Source organism: Cottoperca gobio, chromosome 7, assembly GCF_900634415.1.
Source record: "Cottoperca gobio chromosome 7, fCotGob3.1, whole genome shotgun sequence".
NCBI lineage: Eukaryota > Metazoa > Chordata > Actinopteri > Perciformes > Bovichtidae > Cottoperca > Cottoperca gobio.
Window position 1 is genome coordinate 2,072,126 of NC_041361.1, and position 21,112 is coordinate 2,093,237.

The 21,112-nt window shown below is 41.0% G+C and overlaps 3 protein-coding genes and 1 non-coding gene across 5 annotated transcripts in view; all 4 read right to left on the bottom strand.

Annotated features, from left to right (window-relative positions):
- The window catches only part of LOC115010857 (NCK-associated protein 5-like), a 32,720-nt gene extending 29,344 nt beyond the window's left edge, over positions 1-3,376 (bottom strand). The window contains 1 exon segment of the mRNA XM_029435713.1: positions 3,218-3,376. The gene's annotated coding sequence lies outside the window, so the exon portion shown is untranslated.
- Positions 3,377-3,801: 425 nt separating this feature from the next.
- Positions 3,802-11,985, bottom strand: kansl2 (KAT8 regulatory NSL complex subunit 2). Its single transcript, XM_029435716.1, has 10 exons — positions 11,867-11,985; positions 10,412-10,669; positions 10,063-10,235; positions 9,532-9,646; positions 8,764-8,927; positions 8,447-8,610; positions 7,357-7,453; positions 6,364-6,617; positions 5,166-5,372; positions 3,802-4,104 (listed from the first exon to the last, which is right to left on the bottom strand). The coding sequence occupies exons 2-10, from the start codon at positions 10,660-10,662 to the stop codon at positions 4,012-4,014; spliced, it is 1,518 nt and encodes a 505-aa protein (XP_029291576.1). The 5' UTR covers positions 10,663-10,669; positions 11,867-11,985; the 3' UTR covers positions 3,802-4,011.
- LOC115011475 (small nucleolar RNA SNORA2/SNORA34 family) lies at positions 7,080-7,213 on the bottom strand. The gene has a single exon (XR_003832593.1). It is a non-coding gene; the product is annotated as a small nucleolar RNA SNORA2/SNORA34 family (small nucleolar RNA).
- Positions 11,986-12,107: 122 nt separating the features above from the next.
- Positions 12,108-19,833, bottom strand: ccnt1 (cyclin T1). 2 transcript variants are annotated; one of them, XM_029435715.1, is made up of 9 exons: positions 19,642-19,833; positions 18,348-18,429; positions 18,126-18,254; positions 17,349-17,409; positions 16,562-16,624; positions 16,392-16,437; positions 16,046-16,209; positions 15,837-15,907; positions 12,108-15,714 (listed from the first exon to the last, which is right to left on the bottom strand). In XM_029435715.1, the coding sequence occupies exons 1-9, from the start codon at positions 19,812-19,814 to the stop codon at positions 14,452-14,454; spliced, it is 2,052 nt and encodes a 683-aa protein (XP_029291575.1). In that variant the 5' UTR covers positions 19,815-19,833; the 3' UTR covers positions 12,108-14,451. The 2 variants fall into 2 exon arrangements, with proteins under 2 accessions (XP_029291575.1, XP_029291574.1); XM_029435714.1 differs by having other exon boundaries at positions 16,392-16,446.
- Positions 19,834-21,112: the final 1,279 nt, after the last annotated feature.

Genomic DNA, 21,112 nt, shown 5'->3' on the forward strand with positions numbered 1-21,112 from the left:
TTCAATCAAGCTCCAACATGGAGCACGCGGGCCGTAAATGTGATCCAGCGAGCGGAGAGTGGAACCACATTTATCTGCAGCTCTGAGCTCATTCCTCAGGATGAGACGCTCCGGTCGCTCCTCGTCTTCTTCACCAAATATTGTTCCAAATGTGACACATTTCTAAATCCTCCTCAGCCTCCTTCGTAGTTGATTTTAAACTCTCTCACCACACAAACACAAAGCTGCTTTGCTTATTGTTGCTTCACTTGGATTTTTGAAGCATTACTGGGCAGAATCATGTTTGATGCTAGAAGAGCGTTTTCACCATTATCTGCTGAAAGACGAAGGTTACATCTGAGTTTTGCACGTGTACGTACGAGATGATTTTGTGGTATTACAGCACATTTGGAGCCAATTGTGGTCCAATGTGTATCTTACACAGCGTGGAGACTGGAAGCCTTTCCTTAAACACTGTGAATGGACTAAGAGACATCTTGTGAACGAGTAGATTTAGATTTAAGGATGTTACACACAGAACTATACTACATGTGTGAACAAAAAGGAAGAGCAAAGCGTGGAAATGAAAAAGACATCTCTGATTGTGCTGCATCGATTGACACTTTTAAACTTTCCATCACAAGTCTGAAGATGTTGCACTGATCAATCGGTGGAGTACTCTTTGACATCATGTTTGGAGGAGATCTTTAGTCCATCGTCTTTGTGCCACGAAGTCTACAAGTATCTCTAACATGATATACGCCATTTGTCTGGAAAAGCCAAAAGCAGCACACTGCAACATTACATCAACAGACAATTTGGAAAAGGCAAGAGGGGTACGTCATTTCTGCAAACACTAAAAGATTCATCGAGCTTTTCATAAGAGATCTTCAGTGAAACTTAAATATTTTACAGCCTGAACGCCGGCCATCTCTGTGATGATTCAAAGAGGGTCCAAACAACCGTTCCATCCTCGTTTCCACCGGCCCACAGTTTGGTCTTTGTCTCCGAGGACGACGAGACAATGAAAGCAGCATGGGCGCAAATCTGGCCTTAAACCAACAGACACAGATCATTAAGCGTGGATGTTTTCCCCTTCAGAAAGGACTCTGCGATAGCAACGCAGCGCCGTCTGACAGGTGTTAAATCTTGTTTTCCAAGTAGGCCCTACAACTTATTAAGATTACGGGCATTACATGTTTTATGGCCAATAAACTCCTTCACGATGCGAAAACAAACAACCTCATGACTAGAATGCCATTCAGAAAATGTGGAGCGTTTCATATTTACTGAAAAGCAGCATTGTTGAGAGTTTGATCCAATAACACGCCATCGCTGCCAATGCTGCTCCAAATACGTTTCTGTGCTGGACAACATGGGCACCAATCCAGGCTATTACTCTGAGGGGAGAACTTATTAAAGCCGGAATTATTAGTCCATTATTATTCCTAACAAATCCTAAACCTTCCCGAGTTTGTGGTTCTTAGTTGTGAGGTTTTGCTGCTTTTCTGCTTTATATTATCATTAAGTTTGGTCGGATAAAACAAGCAATTTAAAGAAGTCACCGGCTGTTTTTCACCGTTTTCTTACATTTTATAAATGATAATATAAATGATTAATCGACTGATCGATAATGGAAATAGTTATTACCCTGTATTAGTCTGGTGGTACTAACACCAGACTCCATCCACATGTTTTAAAACACATTTTCAATCTGAGTGGAAAACAACAAGTAGAAGTTATTCTAATTAATCGTGACGTACATGAAGCATGCGACTTAAACGTCCTTTGAAAACACTAAAAATGGAAGCAAACGTAAACATAAGATCTGTGTCGACAGATGAGGAGACTGTAACGTTCCCTTAAATTATTGCATGAAACAAATATAAATGCGAACTTTAATGCGATTTTTACGATTTGACCGGCGCTATTGAGTCCTGGTGGATTGAAATGTGCATTATTTGCATTTTCTTTTGCCAAATTTGCTGAAAATTCAGTTAAAATCTGTCTAATGACTATTTTCACTTCCTCTCTTTTTGTGTTGTCTGCTTGCTCCCGGATACTATTTAAACTTACAGGTACCGATACTGGACTTTTGAGGTTGTTATTAATATTTGTGAGTTAAAAAAATCTGATAACAGAGTGGAACATTTTACAGTGTGAAGATTAACCTGTTAATAATCTCTGTTGTATATATGTAATGTCTGCCAACATGTATACCAACAGATATATATCTGTAATAATCTAATCATGCAGATCCCCTGCAGACATGTCTTAAGATAAACATACTCTGCTGTATATGTTAATATACCAAACTAAAAGCTGTATTCTGTGCTGAAAGTTGCAAATTAGATCACGATCAATTTACAAACTAGTTGAGATGTCACAAAATCTTGCTCATGTCTTAAACTCAAACTGTGCACATACATCATTGTGCACAGTGGAGCTCAAACGTCAATGGGACGCACAAATAAGCACATTTCTTTGAGTGGAGGAGGACTTTAAAATCAGCTGGTAACAAAAACCTGACAATGTGTTTTATCCCGCTTTAAAATGATCCTAACTTCCCATTACATGAGCCAGGGGGGGTTTATCCTCCACTACATCCCTGCTGCAGACATATTCACACCTTAATTCATCCATTATCGGCTGATTTAAGCCTGATGGTTGTATAGCATCACTGTCTCCAGTCACAGCCAGGATGTTTGACACCCTGTGTTATATTTCCATCATAAAAATGCTTTTGTATCATTGAGAGAGAGAGAAAACTGCACCGTTAGGACTCAGATGCCAGCCGCTTTTCCATGTTCCGCTTTCTGGTTTCACCCCTTAAAACGAGATTAAAACTGCGACATGGCTGTTTATTAGACATCATGTTCATGCAGTTAAACACAAACATACTTAGGCAGAAAAATGTAATCCCCCCCCCCCCCCTCCCCTGGAACAGGCCCGTCCATAGAAAAACCCAAAACCCTGCGCCGATGAGTCCTCTCCGACACGGGTAATGCTGTTACGCCCTTGCGTCTCTCCCAGAAACAGACACAAACGTTGTAAAACACCGGGGCGTTTCACGTTAAAGAAAGAAAGCCACACATTTAGCCTCACATCCGTTCAGACCTTCACTTCCCCGGTGCTGTTAAATCAATGGAAAGGATGCCAAAAAGCCTCTGTCGGTATTCCAGCAAAACCTCTCGACCAGGCGAACATGAAACGACATTTTCTGTGTTTTAAAACTCACCTCATGTGGTTGGAGACTGCCGAAGACGACTCGGTCTCTCCATGGTCAGCTAAATAATGGAAATACTAGTTTTTCCTTTAGAATATATCTATCTTGTGCTCATTTGTGCAGCTTCCTCCCCCCTGCAGCAGCAGCCGCTTTCTTCTCTCTGCCTCGGCGTTTACTGTTTTGGGTTGAGGAAAAGTGATGTCATTGCATGAAATTGCATTACCCGCCCCAATTTATTTTCAGAGGCTGTCCCCATGCTGCCAAACATAACTTCAACATATACTTTTGAAAAGCTGCATATATATATATATATATATATATATATATATATATATATATATATATGTGGGTTTTTAGTTCCTTCAAATATTCTGTGCACACTTTAAATACTATCTGGAAATCATTAGGTTCAACAAATGTATCATTAAATTGTTTAAGGATGAAAGGTGAATGTCAGACTAACTGATTTTAAGGGCATTTAAACTCATTTTAAATTATTTTATGCTTCTAGATTGTTGTTGTTTTTAACAGTTTTATTATGGAAAATAGTTTTATGGGTATACATTTTCTATCAAGTTCAAGAAATGTTTCATAAAGTCAACGAGTTTCCTTTTTTTATTCAAACAGAACAACTGATTGGACACAATTTTAGGGCAATTTAACCCAGAACAAAATCTAAATAAATACACCCAGACGGAAGTACAACCAATAAATGTCTAACTGTGTATTGGAAATGTTCTTCTGACCTCAACATCAGTCTTTTCAGTAGTGAAACATGCTCTTTGTAAAGATGCTGCAGAGGTTGTTCATCTGGGAGCATCAACTGCAGCGGAGTCGAAGTCTTGGAGTGAATAATCAGCGGGGTCATCTTCTCCACCTCCTCCACACGCCATCACCTCCTAGGTGGAAGAACAGGAAGTTAGGGTTGTTGTTTTTAGCAACTAACAAAAAAAAGCTGTCATTTTCAGACAGTACAAGAATGTGGAGACACAAAACTAATGCTTGCTTTCTTTATTGACTTGTTTTTGCAACATCTTGCTTCAATTTTTGTTCCTACTGTGATGTTTTGGGCTGATTGTGAGAAACATGGTGAAATATTTTGTTCATCAATGAAAACATAAGTCCACGGGTTCAGTGTTTTGAAGACAGAAGGTGCATTTCCATCTACTTGCATTTTAAATATGCACAAAGAAATTGCATATTTACATCATGTTTTCTACTTTTCTAACAGCGATTAGCATTTTCTTTTGCTAATTTTCTGAAAGTTTTTGCTGTATCACTTTTAACTATGGATTAAAGAAATGTTATGCTGTCGTTTTTAACCTATATTAAACCCCATATTATATATCATTTAGTAATATATTTGTAACTTTTATTTTTGGTGTTTTTCTTACCACTCGTTCATTTTATTTTCCTTCTGTTTGTTGTATTTTTTCTGTTTGTGTGTCTCACTCGCAAATGTATTTATATGTACATACAAGTGTTTGAGGCCATTTGGTTGAATGTCATTCGCAGTGTGACCATGAACTGCAACATCTGCACTTCATGGTCAGTGCCTGAAACCCCTGAGCAAAGAATATTTCCCTCTTTTACCAGGGTAATGACCAGCTTGACCTTTTATGAGTTTTTTTGCTACAATTCCAAAACATTAGTGATGCAGAGATACGTTATTAAAGGAAAGGTTCCTAAACAATAGTCAGGTGTGATATGAACATTGTGTTTGCAGAAATCATTCGTCAACTTCATACAGGCCGATGGAGAGATCCCTACAATCCACAAGACAACCATCCCACACACTGACACGCCTTAAAATTGATATTGTATCGACACAGATTGTGACCAAGATTTTATTCGACCCAACCATTACATACAATAACATTGTAGGACTGTCGTTATCGCACAATGTATAGGAGTCCATCACTCAAAAGAAAGTTCAAGATGCCCCTGATTGAGAGTTAACCTGGTCATGCATGATGGCATCCACATCTCTCTCTGAGAACTCGTGTCCCGAGGCGTCCAGGTCGACCTGGTCTGGGTCTTCTCCAGTCAGGATGTCCATCGGGGCCTCAGCGATGGCTCTGATGGTCTGGTCCTCCAGGGCGAGGGCCGTGTCAAACTGTAGGGGGGAGGGAGGACCCTGCATACCGTCCCCTTCCACATCCAGGTCCTGTACAACAGGATGACATCTAAATCTCAACATAAAACTTGTAGGAGCCATTTTAAGTTGTATGTAAAATAGTTTTATTTAGGTTTACACCTCTGACCGCCGTGCAGTCATTGTTTTGGGGTAATTATTGTAGATGTGGTATTGCAACCAGCTTCAGGTGACGCTGCTTTGTATGCGAGAGAAGCATCCAGTTTTTTGATGCTCAATTTCGCGTTTATACTTTTCATAGAACATTGCACAATACTGAAACAGCCAATAGTGCGCTGCAAAGATCTGTAATAAATCTCAATCTTTTGATCAATTACAAGCTTGGCATTTATTGGAGTCACAACATCACGACTAAATGCCGCAGCAGCAGCCCCCCAGGGGGCTTGTTAAGAGCTTAAGAATAGTCACTACTTGAAAACACAACTTCTGCTTCTTCTAAAGATTCCAGTCATATTATTTCACGGGTGCTTTCACATCTGTAGTTTGGTTCATTTGTTCCGGATCAAGCAAAAAAAAGATAGATTTCTGCATTTTATATTTCTGGTGTTCACACGGACTGAACAACCGAACCAAGAGGTGACGTCAAATTGACTGAAAGTCAATGGACAATTTTTGTGACCCGATTACTGAAGGATATTGCATACGTATACAGATTATAGTATATCACTCTTGACAATTTACAATCATTTGAATAATAGTAAATTCAATAGTAGTCTCAAGATGTAATCCCCCCCCCCCCCCCCCCCCCCCCTCGGGGGAAGGAACACTTCTCTTTCAGCTTTACATGATGACATCAGAAAAACGTACCCATTAATTAATGTTATCTTACTGCTACAAAAGGGGGAGATTTGTTTGCTTGAACCGCATCTAAAATGCTACAGTAGTTGTGAAAGCACCCTAAAACGACAGGAGTCATATCCATTGAGAAGTGTAGAACATGACATTTTTAATACAATGTATAGGCATTGTAGAACAGTGGTAGGGGAACATCACTTCTACGTACATCACTGAACTCTAGGGGAAGGCTCTCTGTGGGCTGAAGCTCTGCAGCACTCAGATACATGTCTCTGCTTGAAGTAGTGATCTGCTCCTGTGGTGGAGGTTCCTGCTCAGGCTGGTACATGGGCGGAGGCAGGGTGAGGTGAAGCGGGCAGCGAGGATCGTCAGAATGTCCCATGTGGACAGTGCGTTCACATGGGACATCTTTCAGGCCTGGACACATTTTGAATAGTACTTGATTGCTGTCCTGGAAGATGTCTGAGTGTCTGGTTGTCAAGGACACTGACACAATATGTCCACACAAACACAAAAAGTGACCACAAGACTCAAACAGATAAAGAAAACTGCCCCCCCCCCCATCTTATAAAGTGAAACCAAAAACAGAATCTGACCTGGGGGCATTCTGATTAATGGAAAACTTAAGCCTCACAAATATAATTAGTGTTACTGCATGTACAATTATTCCTATAAAAGTAATCGTGTCATAATTGTTTCTCAACATAAAGCTACTTATTGTGAAGATGCTCGACTGTATTAAGGATGTGCCCGAGTGGTTTTGTTCCACTCGGGCTTTGTAAGTGACTTTGTAAGTGATGTGAAAACTAAAATGGCAATTAGAAGTGAAAACTACGATTTAAATCCTGTTAAATGAAAAATATGAAAAGCATGAAACTACCCTCAATGGTTTGGGGTTGAAATTAAAAGCAGGCTGGGACTGGATTGTGTTCCTTCCAACTGAAATGATTAGCTCCTTTGTTTCTCTGGGAGAAATCAACAGACCACAGGAAGGAGTTCATGTAGGCGCCCTTTGAAACCAGCAGCTACTGCAAGCGACTGGTCTTGATCGGGGCCGAAGATGGCTCAAGAAACTTGGTTAGTATTTAAGAGATGTTTAAATGTAGATATTCTTATTCGATTAATACAGGAAAACACAAAGCACATCTGCGGTTTCTTATATATAAACAGAAGCACAAACTCAAAATATAATTGAGGATACGTGAGACACAGTGCCGGGTCATGGGCAGGCAGGGGTTGGTACATCGGGATCCCTCCACAAAGGAAATGCACTTCTCATGCGCGGTTCGTGCATGCGTCTATAACAGAGGAAAGAAGTGTTAGATAACGTCAATACAGAACCCTGACAGTATTTCCTTTATAAACTATAATCATCCTTTATAACATTATCATTCCTGAATGCCACAAATTGTCAGTAAGATGCCTATAAAAGTGAGGTGAAATTCCATTCTGCTGCACTCAAATATGTTGAGCATAATCTCAAACCCAAAAGTATGCATTATCTCCCCTAGTCACTAACCTTAGGAACATCCCTTTACACTCAACATCCTGCATGTTTTGGCTCTGTGCAGCAGCAGCGACCTTACAGCATTGGAACTGCGAGTTAAAACTGTCGCATTAAAAGTCTACAATATCACTTCTCTCCAAAGAGTGTTTTAGTGAGTATGGTAAATGCAGAGGGCAACAGTAGACAAAGCCCCGGATGAAATCAGAACTTCACTTTTATAGTATCTGCAAAACTTCAACATGATTTTCATTTCATCAGATTTACTATCCGTTGCATCTCCAGACCAGTCATGCAACACTGAATGAGAATATAGAGCCTATTCTTATTCTTTTTATGCCAAAAATGACATATGCTATTTGATACAACCCTAAAAACAAAGTATTATAAATCAATTTATTCTTAAGTTACAGTACCAGTAAAAAAGACATAAGTCAAACGTAACACGTTGGCCTGTGTTCCCACCACACCTGTAAATTAACAATGCCGAAAAAACTGTCCAATGATTAACCCAACTGCTGAGCCCTGTGCTGTTATAGTTTTCGTAGAGACTCCTATATTTCTTCAGAAGTAATGTCAACTGTAAGTCACCGCTCAACAAAACGTCTTTGGATCATCTGAAAAATTGTTTCTGGAAAGACAAACTGCTCTGGAGTTTAAAACCTCAAGCATATTTCCCTTGACACATGCGCACCAGGATTGCCACAGATGTTTTGGAGACGGATTTTTGTGGTTTGGTAAACTGACTCTTTAATATTAGGTTTAAGTCTTAAACGATTAAACACACCTGAAGAGCTCCTTCTGTCACAGCCTGCCTTCTCTCCCTAAGCTGCCGGTGCAGCAGGGCTTCTACACCGTACCGACGACGGTATCGGCGCAGAGCTTTGAGCTTCTTCAGGTTCTCCCTCTCCTTCATGGACAGACCTTCAGGCCCCGTCAGCAGACTGCTCCCTGAGAGCAACAAAAAAAAAATACAGAAAATGCTAAAGGTCTGTGAGGCCATAAACATGAAAGGATGTGGGATAACTTCCTCCAATTAACTGTTAAACAGGTACGTAAACAAAGCAATAAGTGAAGTTAGTAACCCATTGTTGGTATATTCACCTAGAGTTTCATGCTCCACTTTGCGGTTGTGCAGGTATCTGCGCTTTTTCTCCTTAAGCAGGTGCTGCAGGCGTTTGAACTGGTCGATGTAGAGGGACTGGAGCCTGATGAGTTTTTCTCGAGTGATAAGCGCCACCTCCTCTGCTGTGTACACCCCTGCATGTCTGCGAATAGACAAGAAAAATCCATTTTAAAAAAATCACATGGAAAAAGAAATTCATGTCACAGTTCTACTCAACTCTTCAAACAAGCTCCATCAAGTCTCACTACACAATTTTGAACTATAGCCAAATTAAGGTATTTTAAAATATACACACGTGTATACAGCATGTACTATAGCTTGTTGTCGTTAGGGCTGTCCCAGTGATTGCGTTATGACATATCGTACAAAATATAGTTATGACCTCAATATCGCCCGTTTGTTTACATAAAGATGTCACCAACATTTTGTCCGACACATGCAAAAAGTAGGATTCACACAACAATCTAAATCCATAATAATCATAATTGTTTCTCAACATAAAGCTACTTATTGTGAAGTTGCAAGATGCTCGACTGTATCAAGGATGTGCCCGAGTGGTTTTGTACCACGAGTTAGTGATTTTGTGGGCGCATTAATACTTTGTAAGTGATGTCAAAACTAAAATGGCAATTAGAAGTGAAAACTACGATTTAAATCCTGTTAAATGAAAAATATGAAAAGCATGAAATAAGACAACTGCGAGTTTAGATTAAACACTTTAGAGATGGTCAAATCATTTAGCTTACTTCAGAGGATCCTCGTGATCACTGTCAACACTGTCGGCCTCACTGTCAGGGTCTCCTCTCCATGTCTGGTCTAGTACCAAGGGACCCTGCTCCTCCTCACTCAGACTGTCCTCGTCTGTCCAGAGAATGTGAAGTTAAACATTAAAATCATATTCATACATGCAAGAGAAATCACATCACCATAATACTAGATATACACAGATTGCCATTTTCTTGGCCGATTCAGATAAAAAAAAAAAAAATTATTTTGTGGAAAATTGAAATTCAATCGTTTGTTCATAATAAAACATTGACTGTTAACGATTTACATTTTCTCAAACTTCACCACACCAAGTTGCGCTACATAAAACCATCATGCATTTGGAAATATGAGACTGATCGGCTGATCACGGCGAATGAGCTGACAATCGGTCAGTTGTGTGATTGATTGGTGCATCTCTACATAATACAAGTAAAAAAAAGTCTATGCACAGGAGATAAACCTGTGTGTAACGTTGAAACGCATCTCCCAGTCTGAACAAGTGTATTTACCTAGAATACGGCTAGCTTCAGAGCGGCCTCCATCAGCGTTATGCGTCTCTGCACGGTTGTATCCACTAAGCTGAGACAGCAGTGACTCTGGGGATGGACCGGAAGACGCCTTTCTCATCTGAGCTCGGAGAGCCATGGCATTCCTGCGAGCATGCTCTGCGCAGAACGTCACTCTAAAAAGGACAAACAGTCAGTGGAGAAGAGAGTTCATAAAAGCTGCTTGGGTTTGTTATTACGCGTCTAATGTTTTGTGTCTTCCATACTGAACTTACAGTTAATAATAAAGGTGATGGTCTAACTGGTTTCTAACTTTTTTTTAAAGCAGATGAAAATTTGACTTTCCACACACCCATCTTTCCTCTCGACTTTTGGTGCAGCATTGGGGCAGCGCTTGCCATTCTTGGCAGAGACGTAGCTGCACTGCTTGTACGGAGCGTTCTTATCCTCCAGGATGTGTTTGATGCAGAACTCCAAGCCGTCTAGGCGTGGCTGAGAGCATGGTCGCTGGGTGAAGGAGCAGGCCTGGGGCTCCTGAGGACGAGGTGTCTGGGTCACCCGGTTCCGACTCGAAGGCAAAACGTGGATTCGTATCCTGTTCATTGCAAGTCTGCAAACATAATTAGTTGAAACAATTACTCCGATAATTGATAAATCGATTGAATCTTATTCTGGCTTCTCAAATGTGAGGATTTGCTGTTTTTCTGTGTCTTGTAGAACCGTAAATGGATGTTGTAATATCGGTCTGACTTTTTAAAATATTACCGGCTCTTTTGTCGTTTTCTGACATATAGACAAAAAGTTAATCAAGATACGAAATATGGAGGCTAGAGCTGAGCTAACTAATGCGCAGCTGATTAACATAACATTTAATTATTAACTATTTTAAAAATCAATTAATCGTTTCACAGACTTTTTAAGCAAAGCTGCCAACCATTCCTATTTTCAGGTTCTCAAATGTGAGGACTGTTAGCCTTAAGTTTTATTTATGATATTAATGGATGCAATTATTTGAGTTTGGTCAGACAAAACATTACATTTCTCGCATTATATAGATAAAATGATTAAAATAGTAATATAATATAATATGATATAAGGGTTAGGGGTCCACTAACTACGTTACTTACTGCAAAACAATCTGCCATATTTTAGAGATCCACGTGACGTTTGCCCGTTAATCACGAATTGGGGCCAACGGTGAGATGTTAAAAGTGAACTGATTTATAACCGCAGAATGCAAAGAGAACTATATGAAAACACTTATTGGATACAATCATTTATTAACGTTATTGTTAATATTACAGAACGTTAAAGAAGACGGTGGCAGGTCAGGACAATAATGAACGTTAGTTAACTTGTTACAAGTTCAAATAAAATATTGCCAAACATAACGGTTATAAATAACTAAAAAAAGTTAAGACGTACTAACGTAATGAATAAAAACATTTATTTTTTAATGGCGATATAAATCTAGCACAAGTACATTTAAGCGGCTTTGAGGTCTTGAAAAGCGCTATATAAATGCAATTTATTATTATTTCTCTGTCTTTAAGAAGTCTAACCAGGCACCACACCAACCTTTAGCCCGCCTCTCTTTACTGCGTCACTCCGCACTCTTTCAGTTATGTCGTCGCCATCTTTGATTAGCAGTTGCTAACACTAGCCAACCGCTACTTTTCAAAATATGCGGCTAAAAATATAGTTTTGCTGACCAGCTGGCAACAAAAGGCTGTATTGGTCGATATTGTCGACATGGCTTGGTGCCAAAAGATGAACATATTTGCATTTTTTGTTTGGAACGGCTTACCTTCTTCACGACGGTCCGAGGGGGTTTAGCTTCCGAGGCATACTACGTCGCTTTTCCTAACTGCCACAACAGCCACTGCAGACCCGAGCTGAGCCCGCCCACTAAGAGCTCTGATTGGCCAAAGCTTAAGGCATTTCATTGGCCAGTCGAGCAGCCATTATAACTGGCATTAAAATTATTAATTTTCCACCCACAATACTGCAACAGTGAAGTTTTATAAAAACATGTAATGAAGCCAGCCTTTTCTTAAAATATTTATTGACTTTTCAATTGAGAATAAAGCAACCACACTATATCAAAAAGAACAGGGTTCACATACAGTATAACGTTTTAACTGAAAACAAAACAAACAAATCCAAAAAAAACGTTTCATTTCCAGACCTGAGTGTCACTAAAAACACTAAGACGTGAAGCTGTGAATTTGCATTGTTAGGTTGCATGAGTGTCTTCCATTTTTCTCACAGATGGGTTTTATCTTTTAAATGTGCGTCCTTTTTTTCATGACTTTCCTCAAAGCATAAAGTTAATATCTAAATTGGAAGATTTGTCCAGATCAAATAAACCAATTAAAGAAATTGGCAAAATATTGGACATTTTCTATTCAAATAGTTTAACCATTATATATGTAACACCTTGTCAATTGCATTGTAGGCAAACCTACTGTTAAATATTCAGTGCATTTACTGTTTCCCTTTTACAAGAGTTGAATAACCAATAAAATCTCCGCTGCCTGAGCATTAGCTTATTTTCCATATAATCAAGGGCACAAACATATTTTACAATTGTATGGCTGATGATTTGTTGTACTGCATTACTGTAAACTGCCTAAAACAAATGAATATTTTGATAACTGATAAAAGTAAGCAGGTAAAGAGCAGTAGTACTATACAATCAAAACCACATAAAGCTTAGAATGAATTAAATGTACAGATGATACCCGATTCTCTTGCCAAGAAGTGACACCTTCTCCACTAGATTTTTTGAACACATATTCAGTCATTTTAAATAATTAGAGTATTATACTTCATGCTCATGACCATGTAGGTGTGTCGATAACCTGCTTGACACGTATGATTTACACAACTAAAAACACGTGCAAAGTTTTTTTGATGAATCATGGCATGTGGAGCTGAATATCCACTGTTTTACTTTAAGTCAAAAGACAGCTTTAACATGATTAAATCAGACGAGCATGAATTGACAGGCGTACACTGGAGTTTAGACATTTGAAATCATCCCCAAAAGGAAAATGCATAAATGAAAGACGACCATAAAAGACAGACAGATGGCATTTGTTTAGTCTTTGATATAGTGTATTGTGAATACTTTTATTGTAGATTGTGCTCGATATGGTCACCACAAAGTGAGCACCAGCAGAAACCTTTTTTTCCCCAATTCGGCAGTTTCAGGGCGCTGCAGATACTAACACAACTTAAAATGTTGTATATCTTCTGCCTATTTCTTTCTTTGCATTTTAGCTGTGATCACCAAAAAAAGACTCGCCCCCCCCCAAGAGGAAACTGATGACCAAGTGACAAATTACATGACAGGATTTAAAAACTCACATTTCTTCTCCAGAGGGATTTTTTGTTGCAATTCCTTCATTGTGACCATACCGTAGATATGTTTAAACTCTTTAAACCCTTATGATAAAACCATAGATGTATATCCTTAGTATGAACTGTGTCCATTAGTGTAGTCATTAGAGCACTGAATATATGAATATTCTACAACCATTTAAAACAATGACTGCAACACTCAAAATCTAAAAAAAACAAAAAAAGTACAAGCTTCCTTAATTTACATCTTTTTTTTTGCAATTTTTCATAACAAAATGTAAAAAATATTTCATGTTTGTTTTAAACATTTTACAGTCTTTGTACAAGTTTACCAAATAATGAAGGAAAAAAAAAAAAATAGATAAACACCAGGTGTGGGCAATCACCTTTTTTTAGGTTATGGCGGTTAAAAAAGAAGAAAAAAAAAATATATATATTAAAAAGATGGCTTTGGAGACATGCACTCTCAAACTAGCCTGTACAGTCTTGATGAAGAAATGTCCCTCTGCCCAAAAAAAAAGAACAAAAGGGGGAAACCTTAAAAAAAAAAAGTAAAATCGGGGTCTATTCTTTTTTTCTTTTTAAGAAAAAGCATTCAATTAATAAATAACATACTATAAAAACATTATAAAAAAGACAATCGGTAAGGAGACCTAACAGGTATGTGATGGAAATCTTTTAGTTTCCTCATGATTTCAAGACAATGACTTCCTCAAACAGTGTTACTAAATATACCAGGTCCCATCATCACATTTCATTTGAGTTAAACAGAAAGGAAAAAAATATTATCTACACTTTTCTGTATTTTTTTTTCCTCACATTTTTCAAGCCTCTTATTATTGCCCCACAAGTGAAGTGTAAAAAAAAAACTAAAAGGTTAAAAATTCATTTCTCACCAGTACATTTCACTGCTGTCACATTGAAGCCTTTAAAAAAATGTTGGGCAAGTAAAAAAAAACAAAAAAAAAAACAATACTTTATGTAAAGTCAAGTACAATGTACATAATACGTCTCCAGATCAGGAACTTATTTGGGTAGCGGCGGCAGTGGGGGAGGCGGTTCTGAAGGGAGGGGCGGTGGCCTGTTGTTCCCTCTGGAGCCACCACTGAACCGGTATTCCCCATATTGGGATCTGTAGTCAAACATGGACGGTTGGGATGGCTGGACCCCCTGTGCGCTCAGAAGTGAGTTCAGCATTTCAAAAGTGTCCTGGTACTCGTTCGACTGGGGTCCGCCTGCTGCACCGTGCCCATTCGTGTCCGTTTTGTCGCCTTTGGAGTGCGGAAAGCTCCCTTGGTGGTGGGGGAGGCCCAGGGCGGGGAGAATGTCAGGGCCGTGCCCCAGAGTTTGCCCAGAGGAGGAAGACAGGGACGGTAGCTGGTAGGGATTCCTAGAGGACTTGCTGACTTTAGAGCCAGGGTGAGTGCCTGCCGTGGGATCTTGGGAGTGCGTCCTCTTACGTGATGTGGAAGAAGACGAGGAGCTTGTTCTAGAAGAGTCGCTGGGGATTTTTTTGCTGCCTCCGACAGCCCCGCTAGAAGTAGTTGAATGTTTGTGTGAAGAGGAGAGTGAGGCACCAGTAGAGGAGGAATGGTGGTGGTGGTGGTGGTGATGATGGTGGTGGTTAGAGCGTTCCCTGTGCTTGTCCCTGGTCTTTCCCTCCTCTCCCGAACTCCCCCTTTGCTTCTCAGGCACTCTTATTCTGACTTTGATGTCCTGTTCCTGTCCTCGGGCACTGCCACTGTGCCCGCTGCCTCCTCCAGCTAGGGGGAAGCGCATTTTGAGAGAGGTCCTCTCGTGCCTCTCCTTCTCCAGGGGGATTTTCAGAATAATGGGCGACGGGTTGTCAGAGGAGGAGGAGCTGGACTGCTGGTGATGATGCTGCTGCTTATCCTTCCTCTGCTGCTGACCAATGAGAGCCTGGGCAGCGTTGGCATAGTCCCGCTTCACGCTGGCCTCCATGTTCTCTAGCTTCCTCTTTTGGGCTGCCAGGACGTCTGCGTTCTTGGCCCGGTATTCACTCAGTGACACTTTAGCTGGAGCATGAACCTCGTTGTTGAGCTCAGATGCAGGCTGACCTTTTCCACTCCAAGTCGCAGCGCTGCCAGATTCAACCCCGTCTTTGTCACAGATGGATGAGGAAGAGGAGGCGGAAGGTGGAGCCGAGAGGCTCATCAAGCCTGCCACGGTACTCTCCGATGAGGCCATAGAGATCATGCTCATCATGGTGTCCCTCTGGTCACCTTCTTCCTGGACTTTTGGCTTGGCTTTTGGTGTCGTACCTCCAGCCTGGGAGCAAAGACATCAGACAATCACAGTGAAGTCAGACAACAATAAACGTCCACACAATGCAGGATGTCTTGGCTGTACTCCTTTGGACAAAAAGGAGAAATTAAAAAGAAAATCTCTACCTTCCAGTTGCGAATCCGTTTCAACCGGCTGGGTGTTTTCTCCAGAATCTGCAGGAACTCGTGTGTGAGCTCTGAAAGAAGTTATGAAGACATGATAAGCTGAAGATGTTTAAAAAGCTTCAGACTATGTAACTGACTTGTAGGGTTTTTTTCCTGCTTGTACTTTAACTGAATATGAACTGAAACACAAGGTAATTTACAGCACATACCATCCAGCAGCTCGAGGGTAACTGTGGGATCAACATACTCCCACCAGTGTTTGCCGTCTGTAGACACAGGAATCTCCCAGTTGGACCATTTGCAGGCTAGATGGATGCAAACGCAGGCCACAACCGGCGGACTATACTGCAGGCAGAATGTGGTCAAGTGCAGACTACGTGGCAGGATACATCCCAGAAGGCAATAAAAAAACAGAAACAGGAGGAGAGAGGAGACAGAACAGACATATTGAGTTAGAGGATTATAAACAATAACACAATATGAAAACATGGAGCACCATTCATGTTAAGTAAAAATGACAAAAGCTTAATGTTTCAAAGTGAACTGTGAATATACCTGTTTGTGGCCATAAAGTATGATGTTTGAGCCAGATCCTTACTCGCTGGAACAACAATAGAACAAAGAAACACACTTAAAACCTGCGATATTAAAAATGTAATGTGCAAACGTACAATAATGCTGAATAGACAAACAGAATTTCGCAAAATTGAAGAGTTGATGCTCACCTCTGACAAGCTGAGTGCACTTGACAACATGAGTATGTGGATGGTCAATGGTGATTTCAAAAGCTGTAATTTAAAAAAAAAAAGGACAAAAAGAGACAAGCCTCGATAAATGAAATGCAGAAGTCAAACTAACATATGCACCACATAGATTTCATTCAAGTCCCTGAAAAACAAAAAATGGGTACTGTTAAACTATGTGTTGCAAAGAATAACGTGGAATATCACTTTGCATGGGGTCTTCCATTAACATCCTAGACGATGCGAAAACAACAGATGAATGTGAAAAACATTTTTAAAAGGCATGCCGGTACAATGTTTACAGTCATTTCCCAACTCATGCTTTGTTGCATGACACTGACTCTTGTTTTAAAAAGTAAAAACACAATTTGGTGTATTCATTTAAATCCACTGTTATCTTCTTCAACTGCCTACAAACTTGAAAAATAGCAAAGGATTAAACCGGCTGTAGCAAAAAGAGAAAAAACAGTGTTCACGATGCAGCGATTCGTCACAGTCCTCAAACAAATAGCTTACATATATGTAGAAAAGAAGAAAAAATAGGGGCAAATGTAAAAAAGTTATGGACATAATAGCAACAAATGTGTAAACACTGAAATGCAACAGTGTGTAAGTGCTGCTAATATGAAGCGTGAATGGCTCTTTCCTGTACTGCTAACTGCATATGGGCTTTCTGTGGACAAAAGTAAAACAGGTTAGCACTATTTTTATAATCACATGTGTTTCTGGAGGGAAATCAAAAGGACCCAGTTCTTCCATCCCAACTTACCCAAGGTCTGGAGTATTATGCTCTCAAGAATGACCAGGTCTTGGGCTTGTTGCAGGTAGGCCTGAGGTTAAGAGGACAGGCACGTTACTCACTGAGAGGCCTCCATCCGTTGTCAAACACATTAAACCCACCTTTCATATAGAGCTGGGGAAGCCTCACACTTAAGTAGCGAGACAAATAAAAGCTACACAGTGAGTAGTACAGATGCTTTTGTTCTACAACTGCTACACATCCCATTACCTGGGTGACAGAAAGACTACACAGACACTGGGATTTTTTTGTATTTCGCTCTCTTGACCCATGAATCAAGAAGGAACACCTGAGGTAGCTCAAAACAAAACCCCTCACACAAAATTATTGTATCCAAGTTTAAATGCAATGCGAAAAGCAAGAATAGCGAAGAAAAACCTCAAACAGCTGTTAAGTTATTGCCAAAATACATTCCATATAAGAGCATAGAAGCCGCTATTAAAAAAAAAAGAGCATTACAGGAGAACAAAATTGAGATTGTCACAAATTCTATCTTAAAGGGTGATCCTCTCTCGGTTTAAATTCAGTGCTACCACAAAGGAAGATTTACAGCCAAATCATTGCTTCTGAACAAACACAAAATAATAAATACATAAAACAATATATTCACAAATTCTACTGATAATAATAATAATACATTCCCATTAAGATATAGTATTGTGGAGATGAAATCTCTAGCAGATCAGGTAAACTCAGAGGGAGACAGAGCACAATTGCAGGCGATTTTGACTACAGCCCAATACTTACATCACTGCGTACATCTGGTGAAGGATCCTGAGGATTGAGGCATGCATGGGCCACCTTGATAACATGTTCCAACTTTCGGGGCTGCTCCTCAACCTTTGCAGCGAGGAATAGAGCGGCAGGAGAAATAACCTGGTGAGGATAAACCAAAAATAAGTCCATGAGTTGCTTGATTGCAGAATGAGAGCTGTATCTGGGACTTCCAGGAACAAACACAATACTTACATTTCTGTGAAATCTGGTGAATGACTGAACCATGTAGAATCGATGCATGTACACAATGGCTGTATTAATTGTAAGTTGGGACCTGATATGGAAGTTAAGGACAATGAAGAAAACAGTACTAACAGATCACAGCACCTGCATTTAGTCTATAACATGTATTGATCAAGGACCATACAACAACATTAATCTCACATAAGGATAATAGATGCGTTGTACCAAATATTTGCTCGATTACATTTACACCCTGGGCAGGTCGATACAAACACTAAAACAGCTAATGCAGTTAATCAAATCAAATGTATTTGTATAGCCCAATATCACAAAGTATACATTTGTCTCAGTGTGCTTTACAGACTGTACAGGTTACAGTCTGTCCTTAGACCCTCGCATAGCACAAGGAAAAACTTCCTAAAAGAAACCCCACTAATTAAAGGGGGAACAATGGAAGAAACCTCAGGGAGAGCAACTGAGGAGGGATCCCTCTCCCAGGACGGACACACGTGCAATAGATGTCGTGTGTACAGGATAAACAATTATGTTGTGTTGAAAAAGAGAAAGTTTGGATGAATCCAGAGAAGGTTTGGATGAATCCAGTGCGACTACAAGCTCAAAATACAATGAATACTAAAAATCAATGATAGTTCAAAGTATACACACAACTATCAATAACTACACCCAGCACTTTGCAATATTTCTTAATAATTATTACTATTTAGCCACTAATTGATTGTATATATTGTATAAGACCGGGTTCATTGATCTAAATGTATTGAAGGATCTTTAATTAAGCTAATGACTTTTAAAACTCAATATCACATCAGTGGCAGAGCAACAGAAACAGCTAGCTTCACATGTTAGCCGTAAGAAGTACTTTTTGCACATGAAAGCGTTGACTGTTAAGATAAAGCATGTATACGCTGTAACACACTAAAACACAATGTTTTTAAAGATCCTTGCTCCACTATAGCTATACTCTTTCTACACTAACATTCACAGCAAGAGGCGAAGCTAATGCTAACGTCCTGAAGGCCCGCTGACCACACAGGCCTTCGTGGCCCCGGTTTAGCCGCTACGCCGCTCGTGGATAACGCTCGCGAGGACGCAGTAAAAGCACAAACCACCGCGTGAAACACACTGAAAACATATAAACAAACAAAAAACCCTCGAACTAAACACAAAAACAAACAGCGGACATGCTCTCCGCCAACCCGGCTTCACGCAAAGCTAAACTTCGCTAGCCAACAAGCTAATGTTGGCTAGCTGAGACGCAAGTCGTCCCTCCGACAAAAGATACACATTGAGCCGCTGTCCCATGTCCTGCAGCAGGTTGGCCGCCTGTTGTCTGTAGGACAGCTCCTTGTCCGGATCAAGTCCAGCTCGCCGAGATGGGTTGTTGTCGATCTGTTGTCGTGTGTAGTACCATTTGTTGTTACAGCTTGCAGGGAGAGAACCAAACGAAGCCGCCATCACTGAGAAGGACGATAGTTTAAAATTTCTGCGCGTCACAGGAACATACGTCACGCCGGGTAGTAACGTTAGTGTAGTTCTACAAGCAACCATCAGGGGGGGGGCTGAAAACAACACGTTCATAATTACAAGCAACCATCAGGGGGGGGGGGCCTGAAAACAACACGTTCATCATGACTGAGGCAGGCAGGCAGACAGGCAGACAGGCAGACAGGCATGCAGACAGACAGGCAGGCAGGCAGGCAGGCAGACAGGCAGGCAGGCAGGCAGACAGGCAGACAGGCAGGCAGGCAGACAGGCAGGCAGGCAGCAGACAGACAGGCAGGCAGGTAGACAGACAGGCAGGCAGACAGACAGACAGGCAGGCAGACAGACAGACAGGCAGGCAGGCAGGCAGACAGACAGGCAGGCAGGCAGGCAGGCAGGCAGACAGACAGACAGGCAGGTAGACAGACAGGCAGGCAGACAGGCAGGCAGACAGACAGACAGGCAGGTAGGCAGGCAGGCAGGCAGGCAGACAGGCAGTCAGGCAGGCAGACAGACAGGCAGGCAGGCAGGCAGACAGACAGGCAGGCAGGCAGGCAGGCAGGCAGACAGGCAGGCAGACAGACAGGCAGGTAGGCAGGCAGACAGACAGGCAGGCAGGCAGGCAGGCAGGCAGACAGACAGGCAGGCAGGTAGACAGACAGGCAGGCAGACAGACAGACAGGCAGGCAGGCAGACAGACAGGCAAGCAGACAGGCAGGCAAGCAGACAGGCAGACAGACAGGCAGACAGGAAGGCTGGAAGGCAGGCAAGCAGGCAGGCAGACAAACAAACAAGCAGACAGGCAGGCAGACAGACAGACAGGCAGACAGACATGCAGGCAGACAGGAAGGCAGGAAGGCAGACAGGCAGGCAGGCATGCAGACAGACAGGCAGACATACAGGCAGGCAGGCATGCAGACAGACAGGCAGACATACAAGCAGGCAGGCAGGCAGGCAGACAAACACTACAGGAAGTAGGGATTTTTATAGTATTAAGTAACTGCATTAATTGTATAAAACTGTATTGTATAGTATATATAATCAAATAATAGTCCACATCAGTATAATATAGAACCGGTAGATATATGAGTGTTCTTATATATAAATATCTGTCAAACCCTTTTTAATAGCAGAGTTTATGTCATAGTGTTGAGCTCCGGAGCTCAAGAGTCCAAAAGTCTTTTGGCCGGTGGGACGAGACGTTTGAACTCTCAACCTGCTGCTTGCAAAAGTGGCATGAACAAGAAATTGTTGCGTATATTCATTAACTG

Excerpts from the sequence above, each read along its gene's own strand:
- kansl2 (XM_029435716.1), bottom strand. The coding sequence starts at position 10,662 with ATGAACAGGATACGAATCCACGTTTTGCCTTCGAGTCGGAACCGGGTG. Across the intron at positions 10,236-10,411 it reads AAAGTCGAGAGGAAAGATGG|AGTGACGTTCTGCGCAGAGC; the intron begins GTGTGTGGAAAG and ends TGTCCTTTTTAG. Across the intron at positions 8,611-8,763 it reads AGTGGAGCATGAAACTCTAG|GGAGCAGTCTGCTGACGGGG; the intron begins GTGAATATACCA and ends TGTTGCTCTCAG.
- ccnt1 (XM_029435714.1), bottom strand. The coding sequence starts at position 19,814 with ATGGCGGCTTCGTTTGGTTCTCTCCCTGCAAGCTGTAACAACAAATGG. Across the intron at positions 16,210-16,391 it reads TACTTTATGGCCACAAACAG|TCTGCACTTGACCACATTCT; the intron begins GTATATTCACAG and ends CCTGCCACGTAG. Across the intron at positions 15,715-15,836 it reads AACGGATTCGCAACTGGAAG|GCTGGAGGTACGACACCAAA; the intron begins GTAGAGATTTTC and ends CTTTGCTCCCAG.